Genomic DNA, 16,759 nt, shown 5'->3' on the forward strand with positions numbered 1-16,759 from the left:
AAAGCCACGCGAATGCGTATCTCCTGACACTGGGATCCCGCTCAACGGCAGAAGAGCACACGTCGGGCATCAGGAACCTGTAGTAGATCCCAACAGACCCTCACGGACCCTGCTTGCCCACCTCACACACCAGCCAGGGCTATTCTCACTGAGCCGAGGGGTCACGTACTTGACGTCACGGTTTTCCATCCCTCTCCAGCTGAGAGGGTGAAGGTGAATGCGTGGATGTGACACTGGTGACCCGGGCACTTGCAGCCTTATGGGGGAGCTGCCAGGAGCGGCTAGCCAGGGGTGCCCTGAGCAAAGGCTGCTGGCTGAGAGCGAGGGGTCAAAATCTAGCCTGCGACCTGCTAGCCGAGTGGCCGCCGAGGGCAGGACACGTCCTGTACTTTTCCACCTGCGGGCCACGCTTTTCCAGTTCACACCTGTGGCCAGGTGTGCAGCTCGCCAGCTCGGGGGGCCCCGGATTCCTTGATGTTTGCCTGCAAAATGCCTGCCCCTGTGCGTCTAGGGGACAGAGGGTCCCACAGCGTTCAGCACATTCTCAATAGAGCTTCCTGAAGGCTCACGGCTTGAGGGGGCTGTGCCTGAGCCCAGGGGTGACGCCGGAAGCCTGTCACTCGTGAGAAGCGGCAGGACTCCGTGGACTTCTCCCGAGCCTGAGGTATGAGACCACGAAGCCCCAGACAAACAAGACCCAGCAGGGGCGCCTGGGTGGCTCAGTCAGTTAGGCGTCTGACTTTGTCTCTGTTCATGATCTCACGGTTCGTGAGTCCGAGCCCCGTGTCGGGCTCTGTGCTGACAGCTCAGAGCCTGGAGCCTGCTTCCGATTCTGTGTCTCCTTCTCTTTCTGTCCCTCTCCCACTCACACTCTGTCTCTCTCTCTCAAAAATAAAGGTTAAAAAAAAAAAAAAAAAGACCCAGCACTAGTGGGACGCAGGGGCGGCAGAGGAAGCAGGGATCTGAGGACCACTGGAAGAGCCGCAGGCTTTTGGGGTGAACGTTATTCTCACTCTGCCATCCTCTCAACCTTGGGGGCTGTCAGGGAAGAGCCTGGGACAGCGAACACTCCCAGGACCCCGTTCTAAGCACAGACCTGAGCCAACTCTGCTACCCTCCTGGGCAGCCTGGGAGGTGGGCGGTCCGGGATGACAAAACTGAGGGCAGCAGATGCCCGGTGACGGTCCAGAACCCTCGCCGCTGGATGTTGGACGCTAACAACACCCAGCTCACAGCTGCCCCCTCTCCAGGGAAGTTTGGGGACCCCCGCATCCTCCTGGGGGGCCCGTGGCCCGTGAGGGGCGGATGCGCCAGGGACAAAAGTCTGGCCCCTCAAGTGAGGGAGGAGCACCCTGTGGTGTGGTCCATGCTCCAGATGCCCGGGGACCAGGCCTACGCGTCACCTGAGACAGCAGCCTCACTCAGTTCATCCCGCTTTCCTTACAGACGCGTCCTAACACCATTCCGTCAGCACGTCAGGGGCCTTCGACATATCCCTAACTCAGGCTCTGTCTCCGGAAAATACGACCAGAGACACTGAGGCACAGAAAACTGGTGCAGGTGGCTGGTCGGTGGCCGGGCCGTGACCTCGAGCAGGCCCGGGGAAGGCTTGGGGTGCCTCTCACCTGTAGCTGCACGGCTCCGGCCCAAACAGGCATGCCAGGATCAGCCGCTCGGCAGGGTAGCCCATCTCCACCAACTCCTGGTTTGGCACCTGCGAGAAGATGTTGGTGGCCTGCAGGAGGTACCACTCTGTCACAGCCCGGGTGGCGCTGGTGAAGTTCCGGAAAGTGCACACGGTCCCGTTGAGGCTGCACTGCAGAGGCCGAGAGGGGTTCTTGTGGGTGCGGGGACTGCAGCAGGCCCCAGCCACTGCCCCAAGGGCAAGGGTTTTGCCAGCTGCCCCTCCCCTGGCTGCACCTGGGCGTTGGGCCGGTGGGGAATGTGTTTCCATGGTGCTCACGATGTTCAGGGGCTGTCCCCGCACACACAGTTGAGCGGTCATGGACTCCCACGCAGTCGCCGGCCGCCCCTATGTGTGGCCTCGTACATGACCGAATACACACGTGCACATGGACACACAGACGGACATCCGCTTCCTGACCTCCGCAGCCACGTGATGTAATGGTCCCGACCACACACACACACACACACACACACACACACACACACACATCCAAACTGTCTCCCTGGTTTCATGCTCATGAGGAACATAGAGAGACACGCTTGGACCCTCCACTTCCCTGACTCCTTTTCTGGCCTCATCCCAGACTTCCTGGGGCAGCTCCCTGGAACCCACATGGACCACAGAGGACTCAAGGCTCCCTCCCCCTCATAGCAGGTGAGGAAGGACCTGGGCCTTCTCAGCCCGAGCCCTGGGAAGGGTGCAGGGGCCCCACCACGAGGTCCAGGTCACGGACTTGGCCCTAGCACTCTGGCCTCAGCCACTCTGCCTCCACCAACCCTCATAGTGGGCCTTCCTTCTGGAAGCCGGGAGGCCGGGAGGAGCTTCTCCGCATTCTGAGATGGCCCTCCCCAGGGCCACTGTCCTCAGGCCTATTCCTGGAGGTCTCCTGGTCTCTCTGGGAGACAGTCACTCTGTCCCAGGATCTATCACCCTATTTGATTTGTACAGCAAGCCTACCCGTCATCATGAAGTAGATGTATCCCCATTACACGTGCACACGCAGACCGCAGCACCGCGCGTGCGCACAGGATCCCCACTACATGCGCACACAGAGCCTGGCCCCGAGAGCTGGTGCAGCCAGCAGGAGCAAGCCTGCCTCACAGACGAGGAAACGCACACAGGAAGCCCGGTGACTGCGCCAAACAATGGCAGGGCACCGGGTCAGAGCGGGCGCTGCAGAGACGTGCGCGGAGCCCTGATCCGGTGGGGGTCGGGGGCCTCCTTCTGGGGAGTGTTTGGCCACAGCCTGGGGCGCCAACCATCAGCATCACCAGGGAGCCTGTCAACAATACAGATTCCTAGGCCTGGACCCGGAGCTGCCTGATCAGATTGTTCAGGAGTGGGGACCAGGGATTTGTACAGGTAGGGAGCTCCCTAGAGTTAGAGGCACAGACAGGGACCCTTGAGGTGGGCACACCTGAGGGCATCCCAGCGTCCCAGCGCAGGACAGGCACACTTGGGCAGCTGACTATACTGCACAGCTCTGGGGTTTTCACCTGCTCAATATTTATGCCCTTATCTTTTGATAGTAAGACCTTATTTCTCCTTCAGGAAACCACCCTTTCCCGCTCACTCAGTCCATGTGATAGAGACAGACATCACCCCAGTTCCAGGGCACATGACCCAGGATTGACCAATCATGACAGCCCATTCTCCAGCCCACAGTGATTGGTTTAAGGGAGAGTACGTGACCTGATGAGTGGGTCCCAGGACTTTTCTGGGGCTACTGGGAAAGAGGAGTTCTGTTTCTGGGGAAAGTGCTGAGCTAATGGGGTATATGTCTGGCTTTGCCAAGCCCCTCTGCATGGAGAAAGGCTGCCAGAGAGTGAAATCAACTGGGAGAAAAGCTGCACAAAAATGGGGAGAGGCAGAGTTCTGATGACAGCATTTAAATGCCTGGATCCAGCCATACCTGAATCCAGTCTCCCCCTGGACTTCTTAGTATATGAGCCAGTGAATTCCATGTTTTGCTTAAGTTAGTTTGAGCTGGGTCACTGGCATCCAACAGTGTCTTGACTAACATACCAGCAATTTATTTCTGTTTTGAAAAAAAGCATTGGCGAATATACAAAATAGGCACTGACTTCCAGCTTGCCTTTCCCCCAGCAAGACCCGGGCTATTAAAGGAAACACACTCCCATCAGCCTCACTGTGTAGGGTCCATTGCTTGATGTGTGCCTGGGGCCCACTTACTAGTCTCATGGCCACTTTGCACGCCTGCGCAGTGCAGGTCCTTCCTGGTGCCGAGCCATTGTGGTTGTCTCCAAAGAGGTCAAGGACCACTGGGTGATGGGGGTTCTGCTCGTCGATAAGGACCAGCGGTGTGTAGTTCCAGATGGTGGAGTTCAGAGCCTTAGAAGCGTTGCCATAGCTCTGCTCGGGTGCCAGGATCCTCTCCAGGACCACTTCCATTAGTTCGTCCAGATCCTTCAGCAGATGCTTGACTTTGGAATACCTGGGTGGGGAGGGGGCCGGTCAGGGGGGCAAGGGCAGCGGTGAGGCAGAGAGCCACGGCGGTCTGGGACCCACCCTTACGCCAGCGTGGCTGTCACCACGTGTGAGGACAGAGCTCTGCCCAAGCCCCTGCCTCTCTATCCACCCACCCGGGCGTCCACGCCTCCTTCCATCTACCTGCTCACTTATACATTCACCAAGCAGTTCATGAGCACCTACCGTGTACCAGACACTGCAAAGCACAGAGGATACAATAGCAAACACAACAGCTGGGGTTTCTTTCCTTATGAAGTTCACGTTCTAATGAGGAAGACTCATAACTGCTCATGGTTAGCGATTGCTTCCCATGTGCCGGGTGCTTCTGATGTCTTACTTTATGTATAATCTTCCCCACAATTCTGTGATAGTCCCCATGTAAGGATCAGGAAGCCCTGGGAGTCGCTGTGATTTCCCGAGCCCATCCCACTGGTGGGGGGGGCGCAGAGCTGGGACTGGATCCCGGATTTGGTGCAGTGGGCATGCTGTTTGGGCACAGGGGTTCTGATATCTCCCTCCCAGGATGGGACCAAAAATGCAGAGAGGAAGGGCAGGTCTGTGATCCTGAGGTCCTAATTCTCCATTGGAGACTGTGGGAACAGGAGTCAATGTCCAGAAGGAGAAGGTGGATGGGACTCGGGGGCTGGGCTCCAGTACCTTCTCTCAGCCCCCAGAGGCTCCCATATTGGAAATGGTCCATGCCACGGAGTGTCCCCACCGGCCACTCTGGACCCGATTTATCCAAGCCCCTGCCCCACAGTGTGGTCACCAGGGCAGTGTGTGTGAGCTCTGGCTCGAGGACATCCCGCAGGGGTGAGTGTTAAACCCTGGCCACAGGCCCACGTCCCGGTACAAAGGAGTATGGTAGCCAGAGCTGACATGGCCTTCAGACGTGACACCTCTTGTCCCCTGACCATCACACCAGCCACCTGTGTGTACACAGGAAGAGGGGGAGCTGGGAGGGTGGTGGGCTGTGGGGAGGGGGGCTGCTCTTATAGCCTACGTGTCCACAGCTGCAGTCGAGCGTGGTGGGTTACTGAATGAGGTCTGGGTTCGAATCCCGATGTGCCACTTAATATCAGTGTGACCTTGGACAACCTAACATCTCTGAGACTCTGTCTTCTCTTCTACAAAATGGGGTGGGGGGAGGATTAAAATATTTACCCTGGAGGGCTGTCGGGAGGATTCAATGAAGTGACACTTACAAAGCACCCGGAATAGTGCCTGGACGGGGTGGTGGTGTTACAAGGATTATTTCAGGTTCTCCTGAGTAGCCCCAGGGATCCACCCGGCAGGCAGGAGCCCTACTACTCGAAAGAAGGGAAGCAGGAATTTCCTTTCAGTACCTTCTTTTGGACAAGAATGTTCTCTGTGGCTCAGCCGTGCCGGTCCTTCCGTCAATTCCAGGCTCTGTCTCACCCCAGGCCCTCTACCTGTGCCCTCCACTTGGGAGTACTCTTCCCCCCGCCCCACAGCTACCTTCTACTCATTCCTGGGGGGGAGGGGGGCATTCTTCTCTGACTGGCCCCTGCCCCTCCTTGACCCTGACTAGGTCAGGTCCCTCTGGGTGTCCCTTCCATAGGCCTTGCCATCAAGTGGATAAACAGTGGCACCTCTGGGGTCACACAAGACCTGGGTCCAAATCCCACCGTTGTTTGCTGTGTGTCTCTGGGCAAGTTCCCTTACCTCTCTGAATCTCCATTTCCTGACCTATAAATCAAGCGAGTATGGCAGTACCCACCCTTAGGGTGGTTGTGTGGGCGAGAATTACACAAGTTAACCAAAACATCACTCCACATACTGCCTGGCAATTCATAAGCACTTGATGTACTGTTGCCATATATATTTTTTTATCATCACAATGATAATTAATTCAGTATTTAGGGAGAAAAAGATGAATGTCTGTTTCCTCTGGTAGGCTGTGAGGAGGGCAAGGACTTTGTTTTATTCACCGATGTGTTCCTAGTGCCTGGAACAGCCCAGGGCACGCGGCAGGCGCTCAGTAACCGTGTACTGAATCAATACCGGGCACTGGCGGGCCTTGAAGGCAGCAGCCACCAAGTACTTCTTAGGTTCTCTTTAAAGATTTTATTATTCAGTAATCTCTACACCCAATGTGGGACTCAAACTCACAACCTCAAGATCAAGAGTTGCATGCTCCACCGACTGACCCAGCCAGGTTCTCTTTAAGCCTGGGAAGTTCATGGAGGCACCCGGGTGGCTCAGTCGGTTAAGCATCCCACTTCGGCTCAGGTCATGATCTCACGGTTCATGGGTTTGAGCCCCAAGTCGGTCTCTGTGCTGACAGTTTGGAGCCTGGAGCCTGGAGCCTGCTTCGGATTCTGTGTCTCCTTCTCTCTCTACCCCTGTCTCTCTCTCTCAAAAATAAGTAAACATTAAAAAAAAAAAAGCCTAGGAGGTTCATGAATTTTGAAATGTACTTGCTGCAAAGGGATGAAGCAAAGAGGGAAAGAAAGAAAGGAGAAAAGAGAGTGGGGAGTGGGGGAAGGGCAAGAAACAGGGAAGGAAGGAGAGAGAGAGGGTGGGAGGGAGGGGGAAAGAGGAAGGGAGGGGGGAGAGGGAGGGAGAGGCGGGGAGGAAGAAGGGAGGGAGAGCCAGCGCTGAGCTCCAGGGACCACCTACTGGAAGGGGCTGGCGTTGCAGATGGTGACGGCGGGGAAGTCCATGGTCTTGAAGCCGATGGAGAGGGAGACGCTGACCTCCCAGCTCAGGTAGGTCTTGATGAAGACGCCCCACTCCCAGCAGACGAGGGAGGTGAAGAGCAGCGTGATCAGGAACCACATGGCCTTCTTCTTGGGCCCCTCGCAGATGATGCGCTTGGGGCCGTGGGTGTTAGTGTTGTTACAGTACCACACCAGCAGCTCCTTGTACGTGTAGCCGGGGCCCTTCTGCAGCCGGTGCAGGCACTTCAGCAGGTACTTCTTTATGTGCATTGTGGCACCTGCAGAGACACAGCAGAAAGCCAGGTGCAACACCGGTCCTGCGTCCTGGGCTGTCCCAGTCGTGGCCGGAGTGTGGGCATTGGAGACAGGCAGAGGACAGGGCTGCACACCCCAGCCCTCCCTCCCCACCCTCCTCTCTGCTGCCTTCCCTTTCTCCCACCCCTCCCTCTCCTCTCTCTTCCTCCTTCCCTTCCTGCTATCATCCACCCATGCGACTAACTAAAAAGCATTTATTGAAAGCCTACTGTATGCCAGGTACTGAATTAGTCTCTCTGGACTCATTGATGAGCAAAACAAACAAGGTTTCTGCCATCTGGGAATTTCTAGCCTGGTGAACAAGTTACTTACACTCTTGACTCCTTAGGTACCCCCATCTATAAAATGGGCATAATTGTACCTAATGTACAGAGTTGCTAAGACAGTGAAACTAGGTGATGCATCCAGTGTCTGGCCAGACTAAGTGCCCAACATATCTGCTACCTTTATTATAAGCCACAAGCGGGCGAGACGGATGTTCATCAAATAATCCATCAAAAATGCGTAGTTATATACCCTACGACCAGCAATTGCATTACTAGGAATTTATCCAAAGGATACAAAATTGCTGATTTGAAGGGGCACATTCACCCCAATGTTTATAGCAGTGCTATCAACAATAGCCACATTATGGAAAGAGCCAAAATGTCTATCAAGTGATGAATGGATTAAGAAGATGTGGTATATGGGGCGCCTGGGTGGCTCAGTCGGTTAAACGTCTGATTTCGGCTCAGGTCATGATCTCACAATTTGTGGGTTCGAGCCCCATGTCCAGCTCTGTGCTGACAGCTCAAAGCCTGGAGCCTGCTTTGGATTCTCTGTCTCCTGCTCTCTCTGCCCCTCCCCCATTCGCACTGTCTCAAAAATAAACGTTAAGATTCTTTTTAAAAAGATGTGGTATATGTATATATACATATACATATATATGTATATGTAGACACACACACACACACACATATATACAGCATGGAATACTACTTGGTGATGAAAAAGAATGAAATCTTGCCATTTGCAACAATGTGGATGGAACTGGAGGGTATTAGGCTAAATGAAATAAGTCAGTCAAAGAAAGACGAATATCATATGACTTCACTCGTGGAATTTGAGAAACTTCACAGGTGAACATAGGGGAAAGGAAGGAAAAATAAGATAAAAACAGAGAGGGAGGCAAAGCATAAGAGACTCTAAATACAGAGAACTGAGGGTTGATGGGGGCGGGAGGTGGGTTAAATGGGTGATGGGCCTTAAGGAGGGCACATATCGGGATGAGCACTGGGTGTTGTATGTAAGTGACGAATCATGGGAATCTATCCCGTGATCTATCTATAGCACACTGTATGTTAACTAACTTGAGAATTAAAAAATATGTAGTTATAAAACATGGTAGGAAGGGTTGGGACCCCGTGCTGTGAGGTCCCAGAGGCAGTGAAGGGTGGTGGCGAAGAACGGGGACTCTGGAGCTGACATGTCTACTCTGATTCTCAGCTCCGCCACTTTTCTAGGTGTGTGACTTTGAGCCAATCCCCTTCTCAGTGCCTCAGTTTCCTCATCTGTAAGCGGGGATGATACCAGCCTCTCCCTCCTGGGTCTTTTGTGAAGCCTGCATGACAATATGCAGAGTGTGGATGAATGCCCGGCTGTTGTCATCCTAACAAAAGCACACTCCCCACCCCCAGTTCTGAGAGTCCCTGGAGAAGCTGAGTTAAGGAACCTAAGAGTTAAGTGGGTGAAGAGGAGGGGGCATTCAGGTGGAGGGGGCAGCGGGAGCAAAGGCTCTGAGGGGGAGGGAGCCTGGAGGGGTGAGTGGGAGCTTGCGGGCCACATTTAGGATCTGGGTTTCAGGCCAAGAGAACTGGAGCCCTTGGGAGCGTGGAGTGTGATGCCATCAAAGCTGCCATCTGGAAAGACATGGACTGGAGTGGGATGGAGGCGGGTCTAGGAGCATCGGGTGGGGTGGGGAGCTGTGGGTTGTGGAGGAATATCTAATCTTTCTTTCTGAGACTCTGTTTCTCGATTAACCAAGACGCTGGTCACAGAGCCTGGCACATGAGGGCTTCTCAGGAAACACCCGTTTCCACCTGCTGCTGGAGCACCCCGGCTCTCTCCCTGGAGCCCCAGCTGGCCAAAGGCCACCTCCTTCATGCAGCTGTCCTGACTCCCTGACAGGGGTGACCCTCGGCCTCCTCTCGGAGCTGCTGCCTTTCCGGGCCAGGGGCAGTGTGGTGGGCAGCTCAGTGCCTGCTGTCCAGCATCCTTTCCTTCCCTCTGGCTCTGAGTGTCCTCGGGGGGGAAACTACCCCTCCCTCAGTCTCAGTTGGTGTGAGTTGCCAGGTTGACTCCACCCCTAGTCCGAAGGGGTACTTACCTAACCCCAGTTTGGATTGTTGAGACTCAATTCTGTTACTTTATGCTGGTATAACTGAGGCAGACTCCTTTTTTAGCCAAGACTACTAAGCTGGAGGTATTTGGGCCACAAATAGGGAGACTGCCTGAGAATAAAGCCAACACAGAGGAAAGCAGAGTCACAAGATGGAGAGATTTCTGACATTTGAAACACCTGGATCCAGCCACTCCTGAAGCCATTTACTCCTGGACTCATCAGATCCAACAACCAATAAATTTACTTTCTTACTTATGCTGATCCAAATTGGGTGTCTGTCATTTGCAATCATTAGAATCTTTTTTAAATTAAAAAAAATTTTTTTTAATGTTTATTTATTTTTGAGAGAGAGAAACAGAGGGCAAGCAGGAGAGGGGCTGAGAGAGAGGGAGACACAGAATTTGAAACAGGCTCCAGGCTGTGAGCTGTCAGCACAGAGCTGTTGTGGGGCTTGAACCTACTAACTGCAATCAGGTGCTTAACCGACTGGGCTACCCAGGCACCCCCCAGTCATAAGAATCTTAACAAAGGAAGAAGTTCACCTCATTCTAACCCATGTCATATTTGTTTCTGCCTGTGGCTTCTCGTTCCTATGAGATCATAAGCCCGTTGAGAGTAGCAGCTCTGTATTCCTGACAAGCCCAGCACAGTGCCTGGAACTCTACCAAATAGCCAAATGGATAATGCCAGACTTTCATATCTAACCTGAGATCTTAAACTTGCTCAAGCGTGTTTACTGCTCACCTAACTTACTGACACAGTAATATCCACCCCCCCCCCTTCCTGGACAAAGCATTAAAGGCTTTCCCCTCCAATGCCTCTGCTCGCTGATGGAAATCAAGTTCCATATGCCTGCCCAGGCCATCATGGCTGTAAAATGGACGTTCACAGATTAACCCAACCTCCATCTTTCCCTAGAGGGCCCATTCCCTGCCCTGGGAAAATAAAGTAATAGTGATTATAATAATAACAACTATAGGAGCACCATTAAAGTACTATGTGTTTACCACGGTCCAGGCACTGCAAGGTACTTACTTCATGAGTTATTTCATTCTTAGACATTATTATCCACAACTATAAACTTGGAAAGAACTGGGGCTTTGTCTGTCTTTACAGTTTAGCACCAAGGACTAATAGGTGAACAGCACATGAGGCTCCAATAAACTGTCATGGAAGAAAAAGACAAAGGGCCTCTCTGATGTCTACCCTTTGCCATTCTCATTTAATCATCTGATTCAGCCAAGGAGAAAGTAGGCTTGGTACAAACAGGTCCTTAGCATCTATTTAACCCCTGCTAATCTCCCAGATTAACAATGAGGCCTCAGGCTCAGAACCTTATCAGCCAACAGTATCTAGTTAGAATTAACATCATTCTGTTTTCACTGCGTTTATTTTTAAGAGGGATCTCTAATTTATGGCAAGAGATACCGGCTTTGGCTTTCAGTTCACAAATCCACTCAAGTTAAAAAAACAAACAGAAAATGTGTTTAAAGAAAAATATTCAGTAAACAATAGTAGGACGTGTAGGAAAACTTGTGACAGTGGTAGGCAAGTAACAGAAGTTTGTTGAGAACTGGCATATCTCCTAACTAGTTTGGTCCCTTGGGCCATTAGCCAAGCCAGAAGCAATCAATGCTACCAACAACTTTATGTCGTTCCCATCAGATTTCACCCCAAGGTGATAGATAGTCGGTGTTTGGGATGTATACACAGCTTGTGTAGAAAGGTTTAAATGAGCTTACAGCTTAAACCAACTCAAACAAGCCAGGTGGAGATTGGGTCCGCACACGGACTCAGAACAGCGGACACTGTCGGGGTTCAGAGGATCCCAGATTGCATCTAAGCGTGGCCCCAAACTGGTGGTAAACGTTCCGGGCCGCAAATACAGAGACAATAAATGCCCTGTACAACCAAGTCCATTTTCCTGTAAGAGGAAACACACACTTGGTTCCAGAGACAAATTTGTCCTGAGATTTGACTCAGTTTCCTGGTGGGAGGATAATTAGGAACACAGTGCGTGTCTCTACCTATTAATTTGACAAAGGACACATACATGCTCCTAATACAGTCAGTTCTTCTGAACCTTCTCAGTGACAGGTTGCCTGTCATGACCTAAAAGCTGTACTGGGTTTGCAAGAGTTGTTTTTGCTGTTAGCACAGGATTTATTTTTATAATTCTCATTTTAAAATAACAGCTTTAGGGGCGCCTGGGTGGCGCAGTCAGTTAAGCGTCCGACTTCAGCCAGGTCACGATCTCGCGGTCCGTGAGTTCGAGCCCCACATCGGGCTCTGGACTGATGGCTCAGAGCCTGGAGCCTGTTTCCGATTCTGTGTCTCCCTCTCTCTCTGCCCCTTCCCCGTTCATGCTCTGTCTCTCTCTGTCCCAAAAAATAAATAAACGTTGAAAAAAAAAAATAACAGCTTTATTGAAGTATAATTCACATACTATATAACTCATCCATTTAAAGTGTAGAATTCGGTGGATTTTAGTATATTCAGAGTTGCTCAACCATCACAGTAACGTTTAAAATATTTTCATCTCCAAGGCGCCTGGGTAGCTCAGTCGGTTGAGCATCGGCTCAGGTCATGATCTTGCAGTTTGTGAGTTCAAGCCCTGCATTGGGATCTGCGTTGACAGCTTAGAGGCTGGAGCCTGCTTCAGATTCTGTGTCTTCCTCTCTCTCTGCCCCTCCCTCGCTCATGTTTTCTCTCTCTCAAAAATAAATAAACATTAAAAATTAAAAAAAAAAAAAAAGATTTTCATCTCTCCCCAAAGAAACTCTGTATACATTAGGGTCACTCTATTTCTCCTTCCACCCTTCCCAGGGTCTGTCTCTATAGATTCATCTCTTATGGACATTTTAATTTTTTAAAAATATTTATTTTTGAGAGAGAGAAAGAGAGAGAGACAGGCAGAGAAACAGAACGCAAGTGGGGGAGGAGCAGAGAGGGAGACACAAAATCTGAAACAGGCTCCAGGCTCCGAGCTGTCAGTTTAGAGCTGGACACAGGGCTCGAGTCCACGAACGGTGAGATCATGACCTGAGCCGAAGTCGGACGCTTAACAGACTGAGTCACCCAGGTGTCCCGGGACATTTCATATAAATGGAACCATGCCTCATGTGATCTTTTGTGACTGGTCTTTTTCACCTAGCATAATGTTTTTAAAGTTCATCCACATTGTAGCAATACGTATCAGTACTTTATTCCTTTTTATTGCCAAATAATATTCCATAATATAGAATATTATTTATTCATTTTATTTATCCATTCATCAGTTGATGGACATCTGTATTGTTTCTACTTTCGGCTATTGTGAGTAACGTTGCCATAAACAATCATATGCAAGTTTTTTGTGGACGTATGTTTTCATTTCTCTTTGGTATATACCAGGAGGGAATATACCCACTGAGTTAATTCTATGTTTAACCATTTGAAGAACTGACAGACTCTTTTCCAAAGTGGCTGCACTATTTTGAAATTCCACTAACAGTGTCTGAGGGTTCCAATTTCTCCACATCCTCTTCCAACACTTGTTATCATTCAATAAAAAAATTATTATAACCATCCTAGTGGGTGTGAAATGGTGTCTTATTCTGGTTTTATTTGGATTTTCCTGACAGTTAATGATATTGACCATCTTTTCATGTGCTCTTGGCCACTATATCCATTATATGGCCAATATGTCTTTGGAAAAATATCTATTCAGGTCTTATGATCACATTTTAATTAGGTTGTCTTTTTATTATTAGGTTGTAAGAGTTATTTATATTTTCTATATAAGTCCTTTATCAGATATAGCATATGCAAAAATATTCTGTTCTGGGGGTTATCTGTTCACTTCCTTGATGGTGATTTTTGAAGCACAAACGTTTTTAATTTTGATGATGTCCAATTTGTCTATATTTCTTTGGTTGTGTGCGCTTTGGTGTCATATCTAAGAATCCACTGCATAATCCAAGGTCATAAAGATTTATTCCTATGATTTATTCTAAGGGTTTTATAATTCTATCTCTTATATTTAGGTCTTTGATCCAATTTGAATTTTTGTATGTGGGGTGAGGTAGGGGTTCAGATTTGTCCTTTCACACGTGGATACCCACTTGTCCCAACACCAAGACTATTATTCCCCCATTGAATTGTCTTGGCATCCTTAGTGATTTTTTTTTAAAAAATATTACTCAAATTGAAGAAAACTTAATGGAAAGGTATAAGACGTTCATGGGTCATAAGACTCAAACTGTTAAAATGTCAATTAACCTTAAATTAATCCCTGGAGTTAATTCAATCCTAATCAAAATCCCATAGAGTTTTTGCAGAAATTGACAAGCTGATTCTAAACTTTATATGGAAAAGCAAAAGAACTAAAATAGAAAAAAGAAAATTTTGAAGAGGAAAAACAAAGTTGAATGGCATATACTATGCTCTGATATCAAGACTGATTACAGGGGCACCTGGTGGCTCAGTCGGTTAAATGTCTGACTTTAGCTCAGGTCATGATCTCACGGTCTGTGAGTTCGAGCCCCCCTGAGGTGCTGAAAGCTCAGAGCCTGGAGCCTGCTTCAGATTCTGTGTCTCCCTCTCTCTCTGACCCTCCCCTGCTCGCTCTCTCTCTCTCTCTCAAATAAACATTAAAAAAATCTTAAAAAAATATGTCTGACAAAGAATTCATATGCAGAATAAAGAATTCTTACAACTGAACAAGAAGGTAAGCAACCTAACAAAATAATGGGCAAAAGTTTTGAAAAAACACTTCACACAAGAAGGTATATGAATGCCCCATAAGCACGTGAAAAGATGCTTAACATCATGAGTCATTGGGGAAACGCAAATCAAAACCGCAGTGAGACACCATTTCCCACCCACTAGAAGGACAGACAATACCCAGTGTTAGTGAGGATGTGAAGCAGTTAGAACTCTCCTACCTGACTGGTTGGGATGCAAAATGGTACAGTTTGGTGGTTTCTCAGAAACTTAAGTGGGTGCTTATCTATCACATGACCTACCAATCCCTCTTTTAATTACCCAAGGGAACTGAAACATACGTTCACATGAAGGCTTGTACATGTATATGCACAGGAGGCTTATTCATTATAATAACCCCAAACTGGAAACCAGCCAAATGTCCACTGGCAGGTGGATACATAAATTGTGGCACATCCATACAATGGGATACTATTCAGCAGTAAAAAGGAACCTACCACTGATACATACAACAACTGGGATGGACAGAAAAGAAAAGAAACAGGCTGAGTTTAAAAAGCTAGACGTAGAGGAGAATATACTATGTGATTCCATTTATATGAAGCCCTAAAGAAGACATACGAATCTATAGGGGCAGAAAGCACATCAGTGATGCCCAGCATATCTGAGGTAAACACTGCATTGGCTAGAAAAGCACAGAAGGACACCTTTGGGAGGTGATGGAACTATTTTATATCTTGGGTGAGATGGTGCTTAGTTGGATGTATACATTTATAAAAGTTCACCAAACGCTATATTTAAAATGCAAGTAACATACTGTACATTGCTCATATTTAAAGTTTTAACAAAAGACTTAAATCCATTGCTGTTTCAAAATTATGAGAGGTCACGTCTTAAAAATCTAGATTTTTCTTTATCTTTTGAAAAATTAGAACTATCTGACAATTGTCCCCATGTGGCAACATTCTGCCAGAACTGAACAGTGGCAGTCCCCTAAGACGGATCACGTGCTCCCTGCCCCCCACCCCCAAGTCTCCCTATTCCCTATTTTCTTACACTCAGCCCACCTTATTCAGTTTTTAAAATTCCCTGCTTTGGCTTCTGTGGACATCTGACTCTGTGACCCCTGTAAATGGTAGGTCAGATGCTTTCATTAAAATCCCCTGTACTTAGCAGCAAAACCTCAATTACCCAAGGTTATCAGGGAATACGAGTTCTGGGTAGCTGGATTTTTATAGTTAATTGAAGGTTAACCTGAAAATGGATTTGACTCTGGTCATTGAAAAATCTTTTATGTTTCTGCCTCCGCTAAGGGCAGGCAGCCCCAGAACATGACTGACTCATTGTTCTCGAGCACCTGGCCAGGATCAGAGTCGTGGATGGGGCTCAGCGTACCTAGCTGGAGATAGTGAAGAAGACTTTTTTTAGGGGAGTGGTTGGAATCTCTCCAGGAACCAGAACACACCCTGGGCACCATTTCTATTTATAAATGCCAAGATTATGTGCATTTCAGGCACCCAGATTTTGGTCTCTAAATACCATTCCCAACCAAAAGGAATCAGGGCTTCTTGGAAAAATGGCTGATGCCAGTTTTGTTGTGAGAAATGTACAGGATGAGCCTGGGATATCTCATCATACCTGAAAGCAAAGGAAGGTATCAAAGACTACTGGGGTCAGTCGAAAGGGCTCCTTGAAGGGGTCCTCACCAGCAAAGATGGGACAATTAGAGCATTTTTAAAAAAATTCAGTTAATTGAGGGGCACCTGGGTGGTTCAGTCAGTTAAGCCTCCAACTTCGGCTCTGGTCATGATCTCACTGTTTATGGGCTCAAGACCCATGTCGGGGTCTGTGCTGACCGCTCAGAGCCTGGAGCCTGCTTCAAATTCTGCGTCTCCTCTCTCTGCCCCTCCCCTGCTCGCACTCTGTGTTTCTCTCTCTCTTAAAAATAAATAATAAAAACGTTAAAAATTTGTTTTAAATGCAATTAATTGAAACATATTAAATCCAAAAAAATCCATGGGCTCATTACAACACTGGAAAAGGGGGAAAGTAAGAATATTAATGTTATTAATAAATCAGGGTCATTAACACATGAGTCCCATTTGGGTTGTTTTACCCCTATTTGGGACACTAGTGGCTTGGCTGTTATGTTCCATAAACTCCTTAATTTACTGCAAAAATCTCCAAATTTCAGCTCAAAATCTAGCCCAAGGCCTGTTTTTGTATGGAACCTGAAGCTAAGAATGGTTTTTATGTTTTTATGTATTTATTTATTTATTTATTAAGTTTATTTTTGAGAGAGAGAGACAAAAAGAGTGAGTGGGGGAGGGGCAGAGACAGAGGGAGAGAGAGAGAATCCCAAGGAAGCTCTGCACTGTCAGCACAGAGCCCAACTCGGGGCTCAAACTCACAAATTGCGAGATCATGACCTGAGCCGAAACCAAGAGTCAGGTGCTTAACCGAATGAGCAACACAGGTGCCCTGGCTTTTATGTTTTTA

At 48.9% G+C, this 16,759-nt stretch overlaps 1 protein-coding gene across 1 annotated transcript in view; it reads right to left on the reverse strand.

The window, feature by feature from the left end:
- SCNN1B (sodium channel epithelial 1 subunit beta) overlaps positions 1-16,759 on the reverse strand; it is a 60,987-nt gene that overhangs the window by 16,746 nt on the left and 27,482 nt on the right. The window contains exons 2-4 of the mRNA XM_011290618.4: positions 6,821-7,139; positions 3,881-4,142; positions 1,626-1,816 (exon numbers count right to left, since the gene is read on the reverse strand). Coding sequence (XP_011288920.2) covers positions 1,626-1,816; positions 3,881-4,142; positions 6,821-7,131 — 764 coding nt within the window. The 5' untranslated portion in view covers positions 7,132-7,139. The remainder of the gene's footprint in view (positions 1-1,625; positions 1,817-3,880; positions 4,143-6,820; positions 7,140-16,759) is intronic.

The sequence above is a fragment of the Felis catus genome, chromosome E3 (assembly GCF_018350175.1).
Source record: "Felis catus isolate Fca126 chromosome E3, F.catus_Fca126_mat1.0, whole genome shotgun sequence".
In the NCBI taxonomy this organism is placed as follows: domain Eukaryota; kingdom Metazoa; phylum Chordata; class Mammalia; order Carnivora; family Felidae; genus Felis; species Felis catus.